The 15,792-nt window shown below is 37.8% G+C and overlaps 1 protein-coding gene across 1 annotated transcript in view; it reads left to right on the top strand.

The window, feature by feature from the left end:
• Positions 1–3,149, top strand: part of LOC145689447 (thrombin-like enzyme agkihpin-1) — a 143,666-nt gene extending 140,517 nt beyond the window's left edge. Inside the window, exon 8 of the mRNA XM_081763604.1 lies at positions 3,006–3,149. Coding sequence (XP_081619730.1) covers positions 3,006–3,149 — 144 coding nt within the window. The remainder of the gene's footprint in view (positions 1–3,005) is intronic.
• Positions 3,150–15,792: the final 12,643 nt, after the last annotated feature.

The following is a 15,792-nucleotide window of genomic DNA, read 5'->3' as shown; positions in this document are numbered from 1 at the left end:
ATATATATATATATATATGTGTGTGTGTGTGTGTGTGTGTGTGTGTGTGTGTGTGTGAGTGTGTGTGTGTGTGTGTTTATGTGAATAAAAAAATTTCATTCATTGGAGATGGCGCCCTCAAAATTTTTTGTGTCCTTCATTGCCCCCTCCCTGAAAAAAGTTCTAGCTACGCTACTGCGATGTTGACCACCATCTGACCTACACTGCGTGTATAATCGTGATATAAGTAACGGACGCACAGTGAGGAGGAACTGTCTGACAGTTTCCTGTAAACAGTGAGCCGTGTGCGCGGTTTATTGTAGCATTTGCTTGGCATTTTCAAAAGAAGAATCGATATTCATTAAGGGGCTTTCAAAATTAACACATATTTATGGACGCATTGAAGAACACAAATCATCTAGAGCCCATAATGCAGCCGTCAATGCACATTTTTCTCCAGCTCGTGACAAAGACACTGAATCACTTGTGTATAATGAGTATACAAATTCCAGAAAGAAAGAAATGGCCAGAAATGTTGAAAATATGCATAGTGAAGTTGCAGTAGGGAAATGCATTGGGAAGCAGGGTCTGCCCTACAAGGGAAAAAGATTTAATGGCATATCTTTAATCATGGAAATCTTTTGGAGATAATTTGACTGTTCGTCCTCTGGAAGAACATCTAAACAAAGTTTATAAGCTAAGTGAAAATCGAAAGAAAAATTTGTGGACAAGGTAACCCACTTTCAAGAGGCCGAGGCGTGTAATTACACTGCTGTCTGCCAGTACAGTGAACAAAGTTATTGAAGCAATCTTGGACATAAGAAAACAGCTTGTTGATGAGCTTGGCATTCAAAAGTTTTCTGTGCAAGTGGATAACACACAAGATATCAGCACTTTTGAACAAGTTGGTATTGTTTTACAGTATGTCAAATATGAAAAAAGTAAGATAGAGATTGCTGGCGCTGGTACCATCATCCGACTGCACTGGTGCAGAATTGGAAAACCAGCTGCTCATTGTTTTTACAAATTAAGGTGTTAACTTAAAACAATGTCATTGGAGAATTCTTTGATGGTGCAGAAAAGCATTTCGTTACCTGGAGACTCGTCACGTGGATTACCAAACAGCATGCCACATGGTTAAAAATGCTGGTAAAGAATTGCAGAACTTACTTTTCCAAGACATTCTTCAGAAACATTTGTGTTTATTAGATAGATAAATGCTTGTATTGACGATATCTGCGAAGAACGTGAGACACTGAGTGAATGAGGATTGCATGCAAATTCCAAGAGAAGAGGGTAGCATGCAAGAAGCGGATGCCTGGAGAAAAACAGCAAGATAAAGCTCCAGACAATCCAAAACTTAGATATCGTGTTAGGGGAATTAAGCTCTAATTCATGATGCGTAGATTCTACAAGATTTCAAGAAATTAAAAAATATACAAACTATAAATGGCTTCTGATGCTTCGTATATGCACCAGGTGCGTCTATGAGAGATTCATGGCACAGGGGCGCCATTGTTATTTTAGAGGGAGATGTGAAACAATAGAGCTTTTGCAGATGATTGTACAGTTCCGGAGAAGAACGGGAGATTAGACATTATGTCAGATCAGTCAGTGTCAGGGGGAAACTACTGCCTAAAAAGTTTTAAATCCGCGTTTTAAGACCTTTTAGCATAGTTAATCCGAGTGATACTCTCGGACTCCCGTTTATTGTCGGATTCAGTATGTACACTTGTGTCCAAAATTATTGTCGCATGTCTATAAATATGTTCTTGTAGGAATATAATTTGATAACGAATTCGCCCGGGATTTCTTATAATATTAGTATGTGTATAATCGGCGAACACATGTATGTGGCAAATTTCATGTCAAAAGAGCTGTAAATAAAAGCAATAAAACGAAAATAAAACTTTCTTGTCCATTTAGCAACATTTTGTTTTACTCATTCTAATTTTCGTATTTATGATTCTTTTCCTATGAAATTTATCACAAATATACATTTCCCGATTATATATAGGGATGCGTTCGAGTCGAGTCGAGACAGAATTTTCCAGACAAAATTCGAGTCGAGACACAGCTCTTCCAATAGAAAAATATATATTTTTCGAGTCGAGACATCACTTTTACAGCACATTTTCGAGTCGAGACAGTCTCAAATCTTGTCTCGTGCGCATTCCTAATTATATACATAGTATCAGTATTAAAAGTACTCTGAAAAATCATTATCAAATTACATTCTTACAAGAAAACAGTTATAGGTGTGCGACAATCATTTTGACATGAGTGTACATGTTAACATAATGTTGTAAAATTACTATACGTAATTCAAAGAAAGGAATTTTAACTAAGAATCTTGAGTTAGTTAAACCTCTCAGAGCTGCAGGGAAACTATGAGAAGAAAGTTGGCTAGTTTAAACTAATCCCGTTGGAAGTTCTACGGCGACTTTTATATCTCTTTGCAGGTGGTGGTTTTGGAGTTTGTATTCCTCTTTGGTCACGTGTTCTGTGGGTAATGATAAATCTTGTTGTCTGCCAGCTTGTAGTAGTACTGAGGAAGCACGTGGCTTTAGTTACAAACATGAGGCACGTGTAGGATATAACAATATAAAAGAGGAGTAATATCTGTTGTATACTCGAATTTCTACTTGTTCTTCATCATTAACATCTATATCAGTGTTTTTCAATCTTTTCAATGACATACCACCAAAGCACATTAATGTCTTCGTAAATCGCATGTACTCGCGTACCAGCACTTGTACTCGTACTACAAGTTGAGTAATCCTGATATAGGGAATGTTATTATTTTCCTGTATTCATTGAAATTCTCATGCTTTTCTTGCTAACAATACACAATCCACAATAACTTGCATTTGTATTCATTTATACTCGTGCACCCACTAGAGTTACGGTTCCCTCCATTTGACTAATTTATGTATTACAACTAAATTAGTGTAATAAAGTTACTACGTACAATACTTGGCTTTTTTTTTGTATTTTTAAACTCTGTGTATATTGAACTATTTCAGGGAGATGCTGGAGCAGCACTGATATGCGATGACCAATTTGTTGGAATACTGGAGAAGCGAACGGAAGTTTGTTCATCATTGACTGTTTCTTACAAAGAAATAGCTCCTTCTCTGTCACTTATTTACGAAACAATAAAAAGTTAATGTATCAATATAAAAATGTAATTTATTAATACTTTTTCCTGGAATACTCACAGAAGTTTCAGTTCTTAAGTATAATTGTATACTACCATTTCAATTTAATTCGAATTACAATTCGAAAATATATCATTTAGCATTTCTAAGAAAATTGAGATAAATTTGATTAAGTGTGAAGATAGTTTTAATCAATACACTTTATTAACTGACGTGCATGCTTCCTTTGAACATATATATATTCAAAGTATAATGGGGTGTCCAGAAACAATACAGAAATCGTTTGGAAAATGAAGTTTCACACGGAAACATGAAAAGAACATAGACCAACATTGGACGATAACAAAAGTTATATAACTCTAGTTCGAAAGGTCGAGTGAAAAATATATGATTATTATGAGCCTACATTCAATTAACGCACCAGTGGGTGTGAAATGTGTCTGAGATGTCAGTTCCTAAGCACTTAATTTACTTTCTTCTTGATTTCAGGTTTACCCTTGTGCTACATCCACGTACAATAAAAATATCAAGCCTGAAAATAGTGACTATATACTTTTACTTGACCTTGACTCGACATTTTGTTCTCGACTTGTGACCCTTTTCATATTGTTAATACCTATTTTCGGCAGGTAATGGTACATTTGTGCACTCACGTTGGTTTATATTATAAATATGACAATTCATTTCCAAAAGGTTTCATGTGTTGTTTCTGAATACCCTCTATACGACGAATTCTTGCTAATGAATATATTCAATATTTTAATGTATATATAATGGTACAGAATATTGTACCTTATATAAGGAGTTTATTAGTATATATATTAGTTTATTAGTGTGTGTATGTGAGTGTGTGAGAGAGAGAGAGAGAGAGAGAGAGCGAATATAATGGTATGTCCAAAGACGATTGACCTTTCCCAAGCAATTCAATGCAATGACAGACACCAAACCAGCTTCCCTGTCATTTCCTACATTTCCGAAATTAAAGTACGTACCTATGTACATTACCCATATGTTCTTTCGACTCTCATATATTATCGTAAGACACGTGCATCATTGTATTTATGTCCCCACATTGAACTGATTCCTCTGGACGATTCAGAAGCAAAGAAAACAAGCTATACTAAATTCCTAGGATCAGTTTTTTACTGTTCAACTAAACAATAAAATTGAAATTTGAGTTCCAAAATTTCTCCAAGTGAACGAAATATTGACTCCGCCAGATGTTTGAAGCCCATAAGCATCCCGAACAAAATATTAACGGCCATTAACGACAAGTATGGTCACTTTAAGAGTTTTGTGAAAGTGGTTTGACATAGATATATGCTTGTAGATACCGCGAATGTGAGTATTGTATGTTATTTGTGATAGTATGCGGCTGGTAATACGTGTATGCGGATGCAGTATTATTTCATTACAAGTTGAATCATGGGGTAAAGAAGGGATGTGACCTAGAGGCAAAAGGAAACCATTATCTTCGGGCGTGAACCCTGAGCGAGGTGGCACAGTTCGTTGTCGTGTCAAATTCACGGTCAATACTGTCCATGCAGAGGAGAGGATGTCTGGCAGAAATTAATCCTCTCGGAGCAACAGTGGCAGGAACTCATCATATCCGAGTGCGACCGTGGATGTCTGGGAGGATTAGCAACCTCTAAACGGTTCCAAATCGGCAGGAATTGCTGCAGGAGTATTTTGCAGGATCCAGTCGTAAAGTCTCTGAGCGAATCCTGTAACGAGAACTGAATAGTGTAGGCATATTCAATCGCATTCCAGGGTACGTTCCACGCTGAATGTCATACATAAAAATCGCCTGTCGTAGGCAAAGGATCACCGCTACTGGACTTATGACTAATGGCGACGTGTCCTCTGGTCAGACGAATCCTGGTTTTGCCTCTATTCCAATGACGGCCGCTCCAGTAATACATATGATGGGCCGGAAAACCCTATAAGGCTGGGTGTGTGCAAAGGGCTGTAAAGAAGAAAGGCGGTGCTGGTGTGGGTCTCTTGATGGAGGTGCTCAACCCCACGAAGGCTGTGGATTACGTGTCCATTTTGTATAATGAGTTGTTGTCATTGTTCAGTTTTTGCGAGACGTCACATTCCACTATCAAGACGACAACTGCACCGTTCACCGACCTAAAATTGTGAGAGAAAGTTTGCTGAACACGAGGTGGACATCCCATATCTCACCTGGCCAGGGACTTAGCCTGATCTCAAGGTTATCGGTGAGCGTCATCCTCTTCCACATTGACAGAATGTCATAGAAAATCCACGCTGGGCGAAGTAAAGTTTTATAGAGCAATAAATTACGCACTTCATAATTTCATTGTCCGGAGTGCTACTTACATGCTACTCAATACCTAATGTATTAAACATTTTACATTATTACATTATAAAATTTCAGATTAATACCAAATTCGTTTAGCCCTTTATTTACATTATGAACCAATGAAGCTAGATATGATCCCCTTAGTGCTTTTTGCTTGAATAGGAGTAAAATATAATATTTTTGCAAAAATTTAAAAAAAATCTTTCCTGAATTTTTGGCGGTCCCTTTGACTCAAAAGTACCGTCAGGTCAGAAATGTCATTTTTCACAAAATGCACAGTATACAAGAAAATGTTTTAACTCTCTGTTTTGTGATTTTGTAAATAAAATATGACATTGTAAGTGAACGACTGACCTTTATTACCACTTAGAAATAAATGTAGACATTTACTATAGATATACCACATTGAGTTGACACCTAGTGTTCTGTTCTGAGTGCTGCTGTCGACTGAAGAAATTCCACTCTCTTTCGCTAATTCTCTCCCGTTTTGCAACAGCTGAACCCTTATTGGCTCAACGCGTGGGTGTGTCGAGGGTGAGTTTTAGTTCGCATTTTTGCCACGGCTCAAGACATTTTGGCAGCACTATAACCACAGTTGAATACAAGATAGCCTAAGTACCAACAGGAATAACGTCGAAATTAGTATACACATTAATACTAATTTCGATCTATTTCTATTGAGCCTAGACTACTTTGGCACGATTGGAACGCATAAATCTATATCACTGCACCAATAGTCTTTGATTTTCGGAAGTCTGTGGTACCCAAAGAGAAACTGTAGACCAAGAAACCCATAAATTTATTCCACACTTACTGGCTGTATCTTCCTTTGTTTTTGCACGGAATACAAATTGGATTGGTAGACGATGTTATTAATGATATTATTGTCAAAAAATGTCAGGAAATAATCAGTAGCGGTATCCAATGAATAGAATATTTCTGTAATGGGACCTTTCTGCAGTGTGAAATTTGGGATAGTTGTGCTTCCTTCCTTCTTCCGCCATTTTATTGCGATTGGAATATTCGATGGAAGCGAACTTTCTTCATCTTGAACAGCAACTTCTGGTTCCCTATCTTCGGGTAATGGCGATTCTCTGGAACAAGAACTTGCCTGGTATCAGAACTCGGATTTTCATTATTTTCATCGCTTGAACCCCAGGCCCGTAGTCAGCCCGAAAATGTAGAGGGGGCCCGGTGGAAGTTAGGGGGCCCGATCCAAAAATATTAGTTCATCCAATATTATAGTTCAATTTCAAGCCTACTGTGAAAATTTTAGAGGGGGCCAGTAAAAATTTAGGGGGGCCGGCCCCCCTAGACCCCCTCTGGATACGGGCCTGTTGAACCCTCAGGCGTTACAACATTGTCGTCCATCTCTTCTAAGCAAAAGAGGATTTCGTCTGAGGGGAGCAGGCGTCTATGTTCAGCCATCTAAAAAAAATGTTAGTATCGTAGGAGAATTACATAAATATCATACAAATAAGTTAATTTTAGAGCCCTATTTACTCAAATGTGGCTAGCCTGTAGCTCAGTCGGTGGGGTGGCCGACTGCCAATCCATCGACCCCGGTTCAATTTCCGGTGGGTGTAGTAGAGGAACCTTCCACCTGTCCTTAAGTCCCAGAGTAGTGCTCTCAAACGGGTCGGGTCAGGTCAGAGCAGCTCGAGTCACTTGTCGGATCAAGTTAGAGCTACTTGGGTCCCAGGTCAGGCTGGGTTGGACCTTGACCTGACCTGTTGATAGCACTATCCCAGAGGTTCACTCATCCTCTGAAAATGAGTGCCGACGAAAACCGGAATCAAACCAGTAGAGAAGGTTTCTCAAAGCGGCTGGGAATAGCGACACACTGACCACGTGCACCACGCAGAAAAGCCGCTTAGCTGGCCCTGATCTTAACAGGCTGTTGCGCCGCATGTTCATTTTATTTACACTAATGTTACTGAGGAATCTAGTAGAAACTTACAAATTTACTAGCACAACCGGAAGTGTGATTGCTCATCAGATTGAGTCCCAAACTCTCCCCACGGGTACCTTGCTGGTCGCGCCAATGAAACATCTGAATGTATTAATGGGTGCATTATTGGCGCGACCAGCATGGGAAGATTGATCATCAGATACTTTCCCGAACATTCCCTATTTACTTTGACTTGATTACGGTATCCACTTTTCAGATTATTTCCAAATATACATTATGTTATATAAAAAAATTCATGGATACGAATGCCTCCTAAACCCCTGTCCACATACGCCACTGCTTGCATCTGAGTCAGATATATCTATGCTTCATTCATTCAAAGAAGTTGCAAACACATTTCACATTACATGGAAAAGTTTACTCAATTCTCCCATAAAAATCACAAAAACAAGTAAAATGAGCCAATAATATATCTTTCCAGCCCGGACGGTACTTCAAAGGCAAGAAACAACAATTGGCTTTCTCGCACACAACAATCAAAGGATTCCGAAACTAAACAATGAATACATGAATACCGAGTACGTTGATAAAAATAAAAAAATTCTGAGCTCCTACCTGTTTTAGTTAACTCTCCAGGACCTTTCAAATCCTTAGTAGGTAAAACTGCGTGGCACCCTTTCTGAATTGCTGAAAGAAAATGGCTTTGACAGGAAAAATATTTCTTCTACATCGTGCAGCCAATTCAATGTATATAGAGAATTAAAGGTAGCACATTTTCTGCTATCGAGAGAAAAAAATACCCAGAATTCTTGCGCGACGTGACGTCACGTGGAAGAGAGCACGAAACAAACACATTGTAGGGAATACAGTAAGCGGTGTCGATGCAAGAAATTTATAAAGAATGGGTAATTATTGAGACAAAAATGAATAAAAATAACTTTGTTGTTGCTCAATGTCCGAATTGAGAAAGGAAGACTCCATGTAGGAAGACTCCATGAGAAAGGAAGACATAGCACCCCTTTCCTAAAATGTTGGTACAACGACAATGAGTTTCTCGGTGTAAACGCGCAGACAGAATCGATGTAAACAATGCTAGTATTTATTCTATTCATTTCTTACCGAAATATTATGAGACAGACTTACAACACGAACTTCATAAGCTACCTATAAGAAAAAAAGTTACGCACTCATGCAATTTCTTCTCTGCATATATCGAATTGGCATGGAATTGTTAAGAACGAACAGAAGTAAAAGGTTGAGAAAATAATTTATATTTCAAACATATGAAGTTGAAGAACTTGAAAGAAATTTAAATAACTAGAGTCATGGATGCAGATCCTGTAGGACGAGCAAAAATGTTAGAAAAGAGGATTTGCCCATTTTGTCCCCATTAACTCGGTGAAGCCAAAAAAATCGAGACAAAGCTGATTGGCTGCCCTCTTTTTCGCCAGTAATGCTCGCTCAAAACTAGGTTTTCCGTATGCCAACATGTAGTGTTCATTGCGTTTATTCTTATTTAAATATTCACTTTAATGTTTAAAATGGTTACATGTGGAGCTTATGGATTCGTGTTCGTTACCTTCAATGGGGCTCGCGTTCTTATCTCCGTTGAGGCTCGTGCTCACTTGAGCTAGGACTCATCCTCCAATAAGGATCACACTTAGGGTGGGATCCAGGATTTTCTGAGCGGGGGTGTACCAATAATTACCAAACTAACCAATCACACCGAAACTCTTCAAAGTGACATGTGACAATATTCTTTACCCTTGACAACGCTGACACATAAAACGGGGGGCGGTTATTTTAAAGAATGTCGCATGTTTTCTGTCCTACTTGACAAATGTTATATTGTTTTACTTGGTGAATCCTTTCCCTTCAACCTTCAGAAAATCGACTTAATGTATTTCTTTTGCAAAGCTCTGCTTTCTCTTAATCCCCAAACGGAAAAATAATGGCAGAAAGTTTCAGAAAGTGTTGCTATTTTCACTGCTAGCTTCTTATTTTAGATAGTGTATATTTACAACGAAGGGGTGAACATGCACCGGTACACCGCCCTAAATCCGGTCCTGATCACTCACTAGACTGCTGGGACTGGGAGCTCGTGCTCACTAATTTCATTGGGGCGGTGGTTCAGTGGTAGAGCGTTCACCTCCGGTGCTTGGGGTTCCTGGTTCGATCCCAGCTCGCGCCATGTGGACTTTGTGGTGGACAAACACCGTGCTCGTGGGTTTCTCGGGGTTCTCCCGGTTATTCCCACTTTCTTCATTCCACCATTTCATTCATTTCTCATAATCACGTCTCCTTTAGCCTAACCGGCATAAACGTGGGACGTAAAACTTAAAGATTTCATTTCGTTTTCATTTTAATTTAATTGGGGTACACGTTTATTGGGTTTGGGCTCACTACACTCAATAAAGCTCGGGCTTACTAATCTGAACTAGAGTAAGGGTCACTACCATTAATGACCTCGTGCTTAGTGACGTCAGTGGGGCTTGCAATGAGTTTATTACTTTCAGTGGGGAAAGCGTTCGCTATTCTCGTTAAGACTCGCTCTTACCCAAGCTCGGGCTCATATCCTTCAATGAGGCTCGCGTTTACTCGGTCTCGGTCTCACATCTTCCAGTAAGGCTCACTCTCACTAAGCTCCTTGGAGATCGCGCACCCTAATCTATTTCGAGCGAGCACGCGATTAGTTAAGTTCACTAATCTTAATTAGATTCTTGTTCACTCGCGCGTGCTATCTTCCGTCAACTGGGCTCGAGCTCATTCATCAAAAGGGGCTCAAACTCACTGACACCAGTGTGTATTAATGTGGGCTCGGATTCCATATTTTCAGTGGGGTTCCCGCTATTTATTCTCGTTGAGACTTGAGCTTTCTTGGTCTAGAACTCACATTCTTTAATGAGGTTCGAACTCACTAGGCTCCTTGGAACTCGCGCTCTCTAGTTTCCTTCGGTCACGCACTTGCTTGGATTCGGGCACACTAATCTGGATTGGACTCGTGCTCATTTGTGTTGGCTCACTTCCGTCAGCTGGGCTCGATCTCAGTACCATCAATATAACTCGAGCTCACTGATACCAGCGTGGTTCTCACTAATGTTGGCTCGGGTTCATTACCTTTAGTGTGCTCGTACTCATTATTCTCGTTGAAGCTCGTGCTTATTTGGCCCCGGGCTCATGTCTTTCAATGAGGTTTAGACTAACTACAGTAGGTTCCTTGGAGCTAGTGCTCTCTGATCTCTTTCGGGCAAGCGCTTACTTGGGCTCAGAGTTGAACACTCAGTGGGACTCAAGCTCATTGGCGTTAGTAGGGCTTGTACTTATTTTTGCTTGGGCTCACATCCTTTATTCAGGCTCCTGGCTGAAATCCTTCAATGAGATTTGCAGTTATTAGCCTCCTGGCACTCGCGCTTACGCATTTTGTTCGGGCACATTTTCCGCGAACTAAACCCAAAATATAGTAGAAACACGTAAAAACAAGAACATTTATTTGAGCAACCTCAACCTAAAATAAATAAAGCCCAAACAATGAAGAAACTCAGTGCAAAGAAAAAACAATCAATGCGTTCCGGGTTCTGTGACTTCTGAGGGCTGCAATTAGAATTATCACTAACATTTCCTATCAATATTCATAAAACAACAACGAGTGGATGATAACATTAATATAAATTTATTAAAATATAGCAATTTACCCTGCGTATTTGTAGTGTTAGAATTAGTAATATTGTCTCTATGCAGTTTCAACAATCAAATGAAGTTAGAATTTGCTCGTAGTATACAAAAAGTGTATGCTAAAAGCAGAAGACGCGATTTCCTCTCTTCCACGTGACGTCACACTTCCAGCGACCAATGTCAGTTCGAATCGCATATTTAGCAGCCCCTGCAGCCAATTGTTGGTCATTTTGCAAAAGAGAGTGAAGTGTTACCAAGAAGTACCGTTCGAACACAACGTACGAATGATTTTCTATAACATTTTCTTTCTGCATGTACGTAAAAGTAGATAAAGGGTTAGATCACGTCACCCATTGTTAATATGGTTGTAATATCCAAACAGTCAGAATCATATATTTTATTTGTTATTTATTTTAATCTGATTTTTTAAAATAATTTTATATGATTTTTCCCACCTGTTTGGAATAAGTTCACTTTTAAAACACAGTTAAAATGTTTTGGTGGGTATGGTGTCAACTTGTGTGCATTCTTTTCGAAAGTTTCAGATCATGTTCCATCCTGGCATGGGGCATTGTTATTAAGTTGTTTAATATGACTTATTATTTCTTGTTTTTTTATTGTTCATATTCTGTCTTCTATAGGTGTTATTTTCACTTGTAATCTTATGAGAGTTTGTATGCTGTAGCTTCTTTAGGTATATCCTGTGGTAATAGAAATTTTATTAAATAGTCTATTATTCCCAATTACTCGTACATATGCCATCTCCTCTTTCTAAAAATCGTAGCAGATGTTTTAACTTTATTGCTGAAATTTTCATTTATAATTATAAACTTGTATTACTTAGCATCGTTAACATTTCCATTATCTTCCTCACGAACAAAACTCAATAGAGGAGTAACATTTTCCTAGAAAATGTGTCCCTATCAAATCCTTTGATCGAAAGCACGAGATCCCTAACTGAGTATTACTTGAAAGAGATAATAATAAATTATATTAATTAATAAAATGAAACTAGACCTTCTTTTTGAAGCAACTAGAAGCCGACAGAGACCACACTTTCAGATAGAAAGTAGAGAGAGCAAAACTAAATGTGTCTATCAATTTTTACCTACTTATAAAATTTTTGAATCAAGAAGTACCTTGATCAAATTAATGGTATCTCCTAAAAGACAACATACAAGTACACAGGGGCGGATCCAGGACGGACTTCTGGGGGGGCGGTAGGTTGTAATACTGCTACTTAGAGCTACTTTTAAGAGCGTCAAAAAATAAACTATATATTTTATTTATATATAAAATTTAAAAAAGTTTCCTCTTCTGGGGGGCGATCGCCCCCCCTGGATCCGCCCCTGCAAGTACATCAGTTTATATTGTAACGTTTCACTTTGTCTTTGAAGTAACCAGGAACCTACAGGGAGTATTAATTTCCTAAAATAATTTTATCCTCACTAAAGTTATGAATATAACGTTACTTTGTCCAAGGCGAGTCATCTGTTAAGATATAACATGACATAATATCAACTTATGATGTAACATTTGATTTTGTATTTGAAGTAACCAGGAACAGACAGCACGGTTTTAACTTCCTAGTGTGCCGGTGCTGTGCCTCAGTTGTAGCTCAGAATACGTATTAAATGAACGCAACACAATGGGGATGAAACTGATGCACAACACGGTACTTAACTGTAAATCATATTTGAATTTAAATGAAATTCAAATGTTTTAATTTTGAAAAATTACTAGTTGGAAAAATAGGTGAGAAAGAGAGAGAAAAGTTTTGACTAAGACAAAGGAATGAGCACTAGCCTGATATTCCAACGAGGCTGGCGTCGTTCTGGTCATCTGGAACGATGAATGTCTTTCTCTGGAGGAGCCTGGATAAACTGGAGTCAGTCAACATCTGGATCTCTATCCTGTTGATCTGCAAAGGGCGTCAAATTCTCTCCTGACAATGCGTCTTTACAATGATGTTCTCCTACATCTTCATTAAACTAGTTTCAACTTAAGCTCGATGTATCTGCGGTGATAAACCAACAGAATGGTATTCTTCAGTTATGGAACTGGCTGTTCTCCAACGGTGTGATCCGCTACTCTCGTCCATCCTGCACTTATCCTAACTGTGTGTCGAATACCCTTTGTCCATGTGTCCTCAGTGGTTTTGTCTGGCTGTAAAGTGATGGCTTTGGCGTTCAATGAACGGGGAAGTATCAGGCTGTGCGGAAAGGTATGCGTAAAATGAAGAAGCCTGTTTATTGACAATTTCGAAAGTGATAATTAACAAATAGATGCTTATTCAAACTGTCTGGCAATGTACAACATTAATAAAAGTTTTGTTCCGATATATTTTAAAGAGTTCATGATTCTGTAGAACATAGTGGTAATTTAATAAAATAAATGAATTTAGCGAATTAAGTTAAGAGTTTACACAATTATCACATGGTCACTTCACATCTAACACAAGCTACTTCAAACTAGGAACGATTGTAGATTATAAACCAGACTCTAGGCATTGAATCACCCTAAATCTATGACGCAGACAGAGAGAGTTCAGGACATTTGATATATTGTTTATGGAATGGAACAGAGCACATTTTCCAATTTTCAGCTCCAAATTATTTTTTGCAAGGTCTGGGCCAAATTCTAACATAATTTGTCAACCTGCATGCGAAAAGAAAGAAAAGAAGTAACCATGCATGAGTCAGAAAATGGTTGAAGTAAACTAATACTATCAAATCTGGAATAATTGATTGAAAGATGATTTAACTGACTATTCCAATTCTACGCCGTTCGAACATCTGTTTTCTCTTCACAGATCATCCTTATCCGCACTGAGTATGAATTGAAATTGACATTGAAGCATGTTAAAAGTTCAGACCTGCCAGAATTCCAAACTGAGCCTTTTTGGTATAAATCATTTGCTGTCACCACTTATTTATGCAAACCGTTGATAGATGTCGCACAAGAACTGTTAAGCTAGTTAAGAAGCTATCATGTAAGTATAGCCAAGACAATAAGATATTATGAAATAAAGATCTTTAGTTGAGTTATTTGATTTTCTGCATGAAATGTTATAATTAGCTAATTATTGTTGAAATTTTATGATTAGTTTATTAGAATTAACGATCATTGCAAATACCACCATTTAAAAGACGAACATTTAAAAGATTGAACCTGCTTTCCATAAGTTATTGTGACGTAAAAACCATGGTTTGGGCGAAAAACACGCTTATAAATTACAAGGATAGTAATTTCCAATATTGTTGCCACAAACTCAGTCATATCTGATTGTAATCAAAACCTAGTGTGAAACAGGAAAACACTTCATACTAGATTAAAAGTAAATTTAAGGTAGCATAAGACAAACTCTAGCGTTTCGTTAAATAGTTTGTTAATTATGTGTTCTGTTCAAATCGTGCAGCAAGACAAGGTCTTTTATTGCCTGCTTCTAACTTAACCCGAAAACTGAGAATATTTCTTAGAATAACCTTTCAACAATCTTTCTCCTTTCGAATTCGATTAGCAAATAATGCTGCATGTATTGCAAATGTAGAATGGTGTAGCTTGAAGCAACCTATTAAGTATGGTCGCTATTGTATTACTATCTTCTCTAGCATGGGGCACAAGTGTTCAATTTTCCATAGTACGTCAAGTTTTTTGAATTCTAACCAATTATTACTCTCTATCTCATAACATAAAATCATTCCTTAAGATTTTCTTAACAAACAGAATATTTCATTAGATGATTGTTATACATTTGAAATGGCAAAATTATTATTTTTGTGAAAATCAATGAAAAAATATTTAAGTTGTTCCTATTATAACTCCTATTATAATACCGAATATTGTGTGTGTGGGGGGGTGTATGTTTGAAAGGGGGAGGTGCTAAAGCCAAGCTCGAGCTTTGTTTCGTACAAGTATTACAATTTGAAATCCCCTCTTACATGAAAATTAAGCTGGAAAAGGACATCACATGCCAATTAATCAATCAACCTAATATACTGACAAATATGACACAGTGCTTCGTAAAAATATGTGAGTAATATCTAGTATTAAAAAGATAGAATTTTAGATATCAAGTTGTCTAAAAAGTATTAATGATAAAAGGAGGCTCAAAATTGAGAAAGCATTTATTGGTATTTAAGAAACATCTTTTATAGAAGCTCAAGCTGAAGTAAAGAAGCTAAAGTGGAAAGATATATTGAAAATAAAGATTGTAAATACGGCATATAAACGAATTACATAATTATTTCTTGTTATTAGGAACTTTAACTTCTTACGGTGTCAAACAGCCAATTTCATGATGTCAGGGTCACATATTATGCGGCTTTGCTTACAAAGGAATCCAGAAAATAGGCAGGAAAGCAAGAAAGTTTACTGTGCTAACGGATCTAGCAATCCTTTGTTTCAAAATTTATACATGAAAAAACTTCACGACCGAGATGTGTTTGTAGAGTCTGGCTTTATCATAGCCACAGTAGGTAATGATAAATGGTGCATCGAAATGGGTCATATGATCGGTTTGTCATAGCAGGTCTCAGTTGGTCATGCAGTATTGAAACACAACTCATTGACACACTTTCAAAATTTGACTGAGTTAAGCCCTTGACCCACTACCCAGTGACCAACTCCATCTCTGAAATCGTAATGTAAGGAAACGAGAAAATATACAGTATGCGGCAAACAAACAGTACTGAAATCACGTCGTTGATATTTATTTATTTGCTGTACAACATAACATAAGG

This window comes from Thermobia domestica, chromosome 7 (assembly GCF_964235325.1).
Source record: "Thermobia domestica chromosome 7, izTheDome1.hap1.1, whole genome shotgun sequence".
Classification (NCBI taxonomy): domain Eukaryota; kingdom Metazoa; phylum Arthropoda; class Insecta; order Zygentoma; family Lepismatidae; genus Thermobia; species Thermobia domestica.
The sequence above is the reverse complement of the archived record's forward strand: the minus strand, read 5'-3'. Positions and strand labels throughout refer to the sequence as shown.